We start from the raw sequence: 10120 nt of genomic DNA on the forward strand, positions 1-10120 counted from the left end.
TTTCAAAGCCAACAGCAGGTTTCTGGGTTTGGAGAAGTCCAGCTACAAACACCCAAACCTGTATTTAGGCCAGTATGATAAGATCTGAGTTTCAGAAGTTGTCTCTGATGTGCGTTTGGTTTCTCCGGTGCAGCAGCTGATGGTGTAGGAAGTCTGGGTGCTGAGCAGAACCACCTGAGCGTCCCGGTGGCCGATCATGGAGCCTGGGCCACGGCCATGAACAACCTGGGCATCATGCCGGTGGGCATCAGCGGGCAGCAGCTGGTCTCAGGTACCTTCCTCTCTTCCTCTTATTGTTTTACTTCCAGTCATTTGATGTGTGGACGTTTAGGCACACGTTCATCACCTTTGCACGGCTTTCACACATCCAGCCAACATCAGAAAGTTAAACCATACAAGTGGGAGTTTGTTGGAAGTTCAGGAGTTCCAGAGAGACAAATCAAGCAAAGCTAACAGAAAATCCAGATACGCACAGAAGAAGGAGGAAGATTAAAAACGAAAAACAGCATTTGCATCTCTTCAGAAAACTGGAGATCTAAACACAGTGCAGCTGTTTTTTCCCCACATCACTGTGTTCTACTGCAAATGTGAGAAAAGCTGTTTAAATCTGATCCAGACGTGTTTAATCGGATCGATATCGGCTCGAGGGTGTCGCTGCTGCTCTCCTTAATGACAACCAGCTCCACCATGGGAACGTTTTACGACATACGAGAGCGAAACTTACAATGTGTGATTGTAAAATTTTATTTTTGTCACACCAGAGACTGACCTCGTTCTGACACCCGGGTTGGCAGCGTTCACCAGCTTATTAAATCGGTTATTTCTCCTCTTTCCGTGGCTATTTTTTTTCCTCCTAATTTACAGCTGAAATATACCCAAATGTGCACAGCTCGTCCAAACCACACATGCCAGTCAAGTCAGACTCTTCACGGACTAATATCGACTTAATTGTTGATTTATTTTCAAAATCTCTACTTGCACACTCATCAGAAGGAGTGGATTTCACTAATGATATCATGATGGCTTGTGGGGAAACATGCATGGACTCAGTTCTTAAAGAGACAAGTTGACATTTTTCAAAACATGAGTCAGTTTTGTTGGGACCAACACCTCAACAGCGTTTATGGTGATGCACTGACTGTAATTTAAAGTCTTTAAACTCACAAACACACAGTTATTGATGTTTATTACAGCTCTTCTGTGTTGCTGTATTAACATTATGACTGAATCATAACCACACACGTCACAAAACGGACTGGACAGATGCTCTGGATTGAATAAAACCCTCTGACCGGAGCTGGAGATGTTACAATCGCACCTCCTCCTCCTGCACACAGAGATCTGGTCTGAATGAGGCTTCAGGCTGAACAAGTGATAACAGGCTGTTATCAGGGTCTTGATCTTGTGCAGTAACAGAAAGAAACAGACTGAGAGGTGAGGAGGAGGACGAGAGCAGAGGAAACAGTGGTCATCTCTCCAAAGGGCTGATCTCAGATCAGTGTGCACAGACATTAATGTGGTTGTTATCGGTGCTTCTCACACACTGAGGTGATCTGTTTTTCTGCTCGACTGTTGGGATGTCAAGTTTTATTTGTCCCCCGATTCGATCCAAGCCGTTTAATATTTAGCATCTGCCAATGTCATTTTCTTTCGGTGTTGTAGATCAGCTGTAGTACCTGATTGCACCACCAGGTGGAGCCTCTTACTGTTTAGTACTGTAGTGACCAGAGGAGACAAGCACAGAGCATTGTGGGGTTTTGGTTCGTAAAGGGGTACCATGACAAAGTCTTCTAGTACGCTTAGTATACTCCTGTCAGCCCACTTGTGTTAAATCAAATCAAAATCAAAGAGGATAAAAAAAGACACTGAGGTAATCTGCTTTTCTGCTTGCCTGAAGGTATGTCCTGATCATGTGTCGATCATGTTTGCAAGCATTGTTGGATTTTGGCTCATAAAGGGTCTTCTTTGAGGCTTAGTGAGTTCAAGCTAGCGCACTAATGTTAAATGATTACGGTTAAATTAAACCGTAATCAACCAGGATAAAAAAAAGAAACCCTGATGATTTGTTTTTCTGCTTGATTGTAGGGATGTCCTGATCAAGGTTAGTTTTGTTTTCAATTTGATCCAATTCATTAATTATTTAGTATCTGCCAATACCATTTCTCCACAGGCTATTAGTAAAGTAGATTGTACCTGGTTGCACCACCAGGTGGGGTGGAGCTTCTTACTGTTTACGACTGTAGCAACCAGAGGAGGCAGGTAGTTCCATGTTGGCAAGCACAGAGCATTGTTGGGTTTTGGTTCGTAAAGGGGCACCATGACGTCTTCTGTTACGCTTAGTATAGTCCTGTCAGCCCACTTGTGTTAAATCTAATCGGAATCAACCAGGATAAAAAATAAAAAAAAGACCGAGAAGAGCTTTATTTCTGCTTCACAGTCGTTATGTCTTGACCAACTTTTATTTTGCAACTGATTCCATCCAAGTCATTTAAAATTTAGTTTCCGCCAATCCTATTTTCTTACATAATGCACATGTTAAGTATTGTAGATGTACTGTAGCACCTGATCACGAACAGAGGAGGCAGGTAGTTACATGTTGGTAAGCACAGAGCATTGTTAGGTTTTGGTTTGTAAAGGGGCATCATGACAAAGTCTTGTGTGACGCTTAGTGTACTCCAGTCAGCCCACTTGTATTAAATCAAATCAGAATAACTAAGATTAAAAAAAAGACACTGAGATCATCTGTTTTTACAGAATGAAGATCTTTTATTTTTTAAACTGTGTATAAACTGTTGTACTGAGAATAGTGAAGACAACACCTCCTACATTCACAAGTTCATCACCTTTCATTTCCATCACATCGTGGGCTTCAGCTAAACCAAAGTGCTGCTGCACAACCTTTACCTCGTACTGGTTAGCTTTAGACTGCAGTTTAAGATTTTACTGGTTGTTCAAAAGTCCTCAGATGCCAACTTACGTTTTTAACTTATGAGGCCGAATGCAGTTTTGATGTGGCTGGTGACGTCAGTGTGAGAGTTTCTTTCATCATAAGGCCGTCTCCTAGCTGCTGTTTATCGAGGTTATTGTGGTTTATTTGCTCTTTATGTGTTACACCATGTTGGTTGTTTTAATCCTTTGCATTGTTCTGGATACATTTGGTCGTTACACCGCTTGGTTTGATCACTCGTATTTTAACATCTGCTTCGTGCAGCAGCGATGAAACCTTGTTTTTAGAAACTTGCTGTATAAATAAAATAAATATTAATGTTATGTAATCTGTCAACCAAAAAAAAAGATGATTTGTTAGGAAAACGCTTTGAATGATAGAAAGAGAGAAACTGAGATCAGAGATTGTCTTTGTAGCTGCACGACGATGCCATTGGCACGATTATCCGTTTAACTGGAGAATTAATTATCATTCATTTCCATTAATTATCTCACAACAGATTCATCTGGTGAACCTCCAACTTTAGCTTTTCCTGCCAATAATCCAGCGACACAGAATAGATGACATTTGTGCGTCTTTGCTTATGAATGTTTCCCTGTGAAGGCGTGTTTCCTCGTATCAGCAGATCTCATTCTTCTTTCCAACACTTTCTTATGCAGCAGCAGCAGAGGTTTTTTCCAGACGGATCAAACCGTGACACTTCGCTAAAGAGACGAAGGCCGGAAAAACGCTCAGCGCAACAGAACCTCAGACATCTGGATGCAATAAATACCTCGGTTTCGTCCTCGTTTCTTGATATGTAAACCGTACACCCTGAAACATCCCCGTGGAGTCTAACGTAAACAGAGTCCCGGCGCTTTAGCGGTCCCTCGGCGGCGGCGCTACAGTGTGGCTGCCGTCCAAACACGACGCTCGACGCTTGTTATTTCTACAGAAACTACACTAAGCTGCGAGTGTTTCATTTTCTGTTCCTCTCGGCTTAATTTCACCTCCGAATCTATTTATGAAATTGTTTTTGGGAGACGTGGGGATTTGTGTTTGCGCGATGTAAAGAGCATTGTATAAGTGCTGCGTTGTGGGGAGATTTGTTAGAGCTTTTATTTTTCTTGTCGTCTTAAGCTCAGAATAATAATGGAACGCGTGGATTTAGGAGGAGAGCTGTTGTAAAGCAGGGCCGGACGGCAACATAGCAACCAAATAGCAGCGGAGCAGAGCGGGAATAATAAAGCGATGACATGATATCATCGCAGCGATGATGTGATGCCGATCGGACTCCACCTCTGGCAGCGGCTGCGGCTCCCCTCCCTCCTTAAATCACACGTGGGAACGTTTAGACAATGAAAAACTGACAAAACAGAACAAAAGAGTGGATCTGAGATGTGTGTTAAAGGGTCATTTCATTCCACATCACTAAAACACATGTTTCCACTTACTGTTAGAAAAATACCGTTTTGTACTTGTGGTATCAAAAGTAAAAGTAGTCAGTGGCTCCTCTGACTTTACAGCCACATGTTATACAATTAAGGCTTTTTCTTTAAACTATGACTTAAATCATCAGGGGCCTTCTGCTTGACCTGGTTTGTTTGATTTTTTAATTCTTTATCACAAACTATGAACAATTACAGCAATTTTAACATTTAAAAAATGTCTTCAGTCGCCTGTTGACCAAATTTCAGTATGTTTTTTGTCACTTTGAGGCTACATGTGTACAATAATATCTCTGTGATAGCTGCTCAATCAACAACTAAACGAAAATACCGTTATATGTTAATTTTGTATTGTTGTGACATGCAGCCACATATGGTTCCCAAAATATCACAATATCGACTCCTGCTTTATCTATTTTTTGTTCATGTGTGGGCAACAATGGGATTTTTCATGACAACTTTGAATTTTTAAAAATAGTTCAACTCACTCATAATCATAGCTGGAGATTATTTGATCTACTTGCCCAATATTACAGATTCTGGATCAATGCCATGATGAGAAATAACAGTGTTAATTCCAGTCTGTTACCTTTTATAGAGATATTCAAATTTCAATGCTGAAAAGTGGGTCGACAAGCAATTGTAAAAAAATAAATAAATCTGAAATTAGTTGATAAATCAAGCTGAAATTCCACATATAGCTTTATAAGTATCTGTATTTTATGCTATTAAAATTTACGGCAAATCAGAAATGACTGAGCGGAAATAATTGCAATAATTTGACAGTTTGCGATGGAACGGAGGAACGCAAAAGCAGAATTTGCTGCAGAAGTCCGTTGAAGTGGCGCCAGTTTTAACCCACTTTGTGTCTAAATTCACATCCCATCGTGTTGGTTGAATTTCTTCAGAAGCATTCGTTGCAGCAAGGCGATGCAGAAATCAGATTAAACTGCTTGACCTTTTTAACAATGCTCGTTGCATCATCGAATTTAAACGTAGTTGCGGCTTGTTTGCAGCTGTACGTCCATCTTACTACTGACTGATGGTTTATAGGGTGGATGCCGATTATTGATAACCAGGAAAGTCTAATTACCGATATTTGGAGCCGATATACATCGATTTTAATGTTTTGCTGGCGTGTGATAGCAGAGAACCTGTCATTCACAACTAGACTAATTCATTAATAAGGGTGACTATAAGTGAATATGTGGAAAAGAAATAGGAGTGAGTAAAGCTGGACGCTCTGCTCTGTTTAGGTGGGATCGACTGATTGATCAGTTTGTTCTTCTCTATTTTCTTGATCTTTCTCTATTCTATTACTTTTATTTTTGACTAAGGTCCAGATCTTGATGTTAATTATTGTTTTCCAGACTCTGTTTCAGGTTAATCTGTGGCTGCCTGCTAACTTAGCCACTAGCCGTTAGCCATTAGCTGTTAGCCACTGTGAGAGGAGCTAACTTCCTGGTTTGGGTTTCTTGTTCAGTTTGTCTAAGTCTCTGCTTGAGAGACGTTTCAAAGACCAAAGACAGAGAGAGGAGGCTGCATCAGAACCACAGACTGCATAAAAGATGGACGTAGCTACCGTGACGTCACCCGTTGGTTTCTGCACTGAGAAAATGAAGCCAGGGTTTTGCTACTTCCTGGTTACATCTTGGATTTTTGGAAATCGTCGGAGGGTCACGGAGCAATAGGAGCAGTGATTGGTCAGACGGATTGAGAGGCGGGCCCTCTCTGCCCCGCCCACATTTACCGCCTTCTGCTCGCTTCGTCTGTATGGTCGCTGCCAACTGTCAATCAAGCCAGCCACGCCCCTTGCCCCGCAAAATGTTGATGATTTTTTAAAAATTCAGAATTGATTTATTTTCAGATTGGCCACCTGATCTCTGGACTTGACTATGAAAACTAATTTTAAAAAAATCCTGAGCTGTAGGAATGCGGTGTTTGGTGATCTGTGATCACTTCTTTTCCAATTCCAGTCTATGGGAGCCAGGGCTTTGTGGAGCCAGCAGCTAGTGGACGTAGACATTGGCTTCATTTTTCAGGGCCGGTTGCTACGTCCATCTTTTATATAGTCTATGCTTAAATAATGCGAATCAGCTCTCTACATCTGTTCTAAAAATCATGATCACGTATCTTGAGCCTGTCTCTCGCTTCGTGTCAGTTGGGATTTAGTTCCACGTTAGCCTCTATGGAATAAAATGGATAAAGTTGTGTTGCCCCAAAATCAGTGGAAATTTACAGTAAACAGCGTTTAAGAAATTTATGAAACCACCTGTCGTAAAAACGCAGAAATATTTTGGAGAAATCTTTCAAAAGCTTGTTTAAAACTAAAAAATGTTGTGTTATTTATCTGGCAAATAACAAACTGAAAATAGTCCTTTTTTCCACACATAATAACCCAAATCTGAGCTTCTCTGTGACGACGTTCAACCACTAAAACTAACTTTTCTGTTCAGGAATGCAAGTAAATATCTATAATTTAACATCGTAATCAAGAATCAATGATGTGTTTTACTGTTTTGTTCATCAGTAAATCTGAAAACACATGGATAACAATAATAATCATATTTGAGCATTTTGGTCAAAGAGCTTCTACATACTGATGTATTAACCATTACAGAAACATAAGAAATGGGAGTAAACCTCACACTGGGTGTTGGTCTAACACATTTGTTGAGCACTGTACATGGCCCAGTTTGCAAGATGGACAGAAAACTGGCATTTGCATGAACTCAAAGAGCGGCTTTTTGGATATAAGTGGTGAGAATTTACTGTGAAACTTTTTATCGTATAATGATAAACAGCTACACAGCAGCTCAGGCCTCTAAGTCAAGCCTNCAGGTTTTTGACACTTCTGGGTTGGCTTCATTTTTCAGGGCCGGTTGCTACGTCCATCTTTTATACAGTCTATGATCAGAACCAATATAGAGCTCTTAATTTGTCAATAATAGGTCAATAATTTACAGATAAATGAAAATATCAACCAGGCCAAGAATAGGTCTAACCCTACATCTTACCATCCATCACTCTGGTTTGATGTACTCGCATTGTACATTCATTATTGTACAGATATTAACATATATATCTATACCTGCAAACCTCTGTTGGAAAATAGTTTCACATGAAACTGTTGGATCCGTGCACTCAGCATGTGTTCAGGGTTGGACACGAAGCCAGTTGGATTTAGGTTAAGATTAGAATCAGGATTAGCTTAAACCTTCACTTTTCTGCGTCTGGGTCTGTTCTGACTGATGGACTCTCACCTAGAGGGTAATTACAGCCAGATGTTTCCCAGCTTATCTCACTGGATTTTAAAAACACACACTTATAAAATATTCACAATTAAAGGCATAAATACTCGTCTGTCAGAGCCTCTCTCTCCACGTCTTGGCTTCGCTGTTCGGTTTTTCTCCTCCCTGTGTGTCGTTTCTTCTCTGCATTTCTTCCTCTTGTTTTTTTTTTTTTTTTTTGTGTGTCTCTGGCAGACGTCGCCGAGCTCACGGCCAGAGAAATGAACTTGGCTCGACTCGCTTTGGCTCCGAGGAGAAAAGCTGCGAGCGAAAAGCGGCCTTGCGTGATTATGACGAATGTGCAGCGGGAGGACGGGTAATTTACCTGTCGAGGTTATCGCACATGATGCTTTAATGAGTTTTCCTAAGACCCGAAGAATCTCCGAACGCATCGCGGCCGCACAAGCTCTGATTTATGGAAGATTATCTTTCCGAGTGTTTCTTTACTCTTTTTCCTTTTTACAAGCCTGGAGATATCTAATAAAAAGTGTGTCTTTTCTAAAACATTTTGCCAAACAAAATGCTGTGTAGGAAGTGTTTTGTAGCTCTTTGTCCTGCAGCGCTCCAGCTGGGTGACAATTAGAATACGTTAGGAATTATTAGGATTGTGCTGACCAAAGAATACCTGCTGGAAAACCATTTATCTCCCATATAAAGATATTAGGAGAGGTGCAATTTTTGCAAAAACATACACTAACAGCTCTCGTTTAATACAGTATTAGAAGATGTGAATGTAGAAGATGCTAAACATGACGAGCATTATATTTGCACCCATACATCCATGCAAAGCCTAAATAATTAATAAAAGCAAGAATTTAAGAGAAAAAACCCTCAAAAGTCTAACAAGTGTAACAAATTACTGCTTGTTTTTTTTCTTATATGTCCTTTTAAGTTCTCTTTGATTATATTGGCACCAATGTGATTCCGTACAGTCATTGCTCAGCAGGGAGTGGAGACTGATGTTACCTCGGGGGCCAGTAAACCAGATCTGAAGCGATTTTCAGATGTTTAAACGGCTTTGGGAACCCTCCACATTCATTCGAAGTCGCAGCTGATTTGTCAGTTATTTACGTAAGTCATCTTAAAAACTAGAGTCCACTCCCGACTCCTCCTGTGAGGATCGTAAATACCGTATCTGCTGCAGGATTTACAGCCCAGATATTTCACCGGGACGGACGTGACCGCCCCCTTTTAGCTAAATCACCAATTTGAATTAAATTGCGAGCCTCAGATTTGCCTCAATCTGCTCTTTATTAAAAATAAATAAAAATAAATCTGTTTTGTTAAATAAAAAACAGTTCAGCGTTCTTAAAAGAACTCCTACTTTATCTTAAGTGTAGGATGACTCACTGGATGCAGACTGTCGGTTACCAGTTCTGCGCTTCAGCTTTTCAGAATCCTCTTCACTACTGACGGCAACAGAAACCTACATACTGAAAATAGTACGCTTTGACCAAGATTTATCCAAGAAGTTGAGACACCAAGACTACTGGGTTTAGTTTATAGGCACTGAAACTACTTGGTTCAGTTTCAAGGCATCAAGACAACTTGGTTCAGTTTAGAGGTATCAAGACTACTTGGTTCAGTTTAGAGGCATCAAGACTGCTTGGTTCAGCATCCAAATAAGCCAGTGTAGGTTTAGCCACAATGATTACTTGGTTTAGTTTAGACACAAACAAACAAACTCAAATTTAAGCAATAAGTCCACTAAGTTAAGTTTAAATAACAAAACTACTTGGTTCATTTAAGGCACCAAAACTACATGTTTAAACTTCGAAAACAAAACTACATGGTTAAGTTTAAAATCCTAAAACTATGTGGTTAAGTTTAGACAACAAACATACTTGGTTAAGTTCAGGCACCAGAATGACTTGGTTGAGTTTATTGGCATCAAAACTACTAGATGACAAAACTAATTGGTTTTGCTGAGGCACCAGAATCACTTGGTTGAGTCATCAGAACGTCCTGGTGTAAGTTTGGGCGCTAAGACTACTTGGCTAAGTTTAGACAACAAACATGCTTGGTTAAGGCACCAGAACTACTTGATTACACTTACAGGCATCAAAACTAATTGGTTTTGCTGAGGCACCAGGAGCACTTGGTTAAGTTCAGGCATCAGCGGTACTTGGCTAGATTTGCTGTTGCTATTCCAAATGTTACAAAAGCTCCACTTTGTACATTTTCAAGGTGTCTAATAAAGACAAACACTTTTTAAATGCAACTGCACGAGATCATTGGTGTTATCAGTAACTCTCTGTTTGATCAGAATGGATTATGATGCACCTGCTGAGCTACTAGAAGGTTGAGGAGGTTTATAAGTTCAGGTCCACAATGTGTGGAAATGATCAGTGATGATAGCGGTCATTTAATGAGCTGATAAGGTTTAATGACAATCCATTGAATAACTGTGGAGATATTTTAGCGTGAACCAAAGATCGAGACAGATTTCAAAAACC

General features: G+C 40.3%; 1 protein-coding gene across 1 annotated transcript in view; it reads left to right on the forward strand.

Annotated features, from left to right (window-relative positions):
* enox1 (ecto-NOX disulfide-thiol exchanger 1) overlaps window positions 1–10120 on the forward strand; it is a 72367-nt gene that overhangs the window by 831 nt on the left and 61416 nt on the right. Inside the window, exon 2 of the mRNA XM_008295413.1 lies at window positions 134–271. Coding sequence (XP_008293635.1) covers window positions 134–271 — 138 coding nt within the window. The remainder of the gene's footprint in view (window positions 1–133; window positions 272–10120) is intronic.

Source organism: Stegastes partitus, unplaced genomic scaffold (genome assembly GCF_000690725.1).
Source record: "Stegastes partitus isolate 25-593 unplaced genomic scaffold, Stegastes_partitus-1.0.2 Scaffold1044, whole genome shotgun sequence".
Taxonomy (NCBI): domain Eukaryota; kingdom Metazoa; phylum Chordata; class Actinopteri; family Pomacentridae; genus Stegastes; species Stegastes partitus.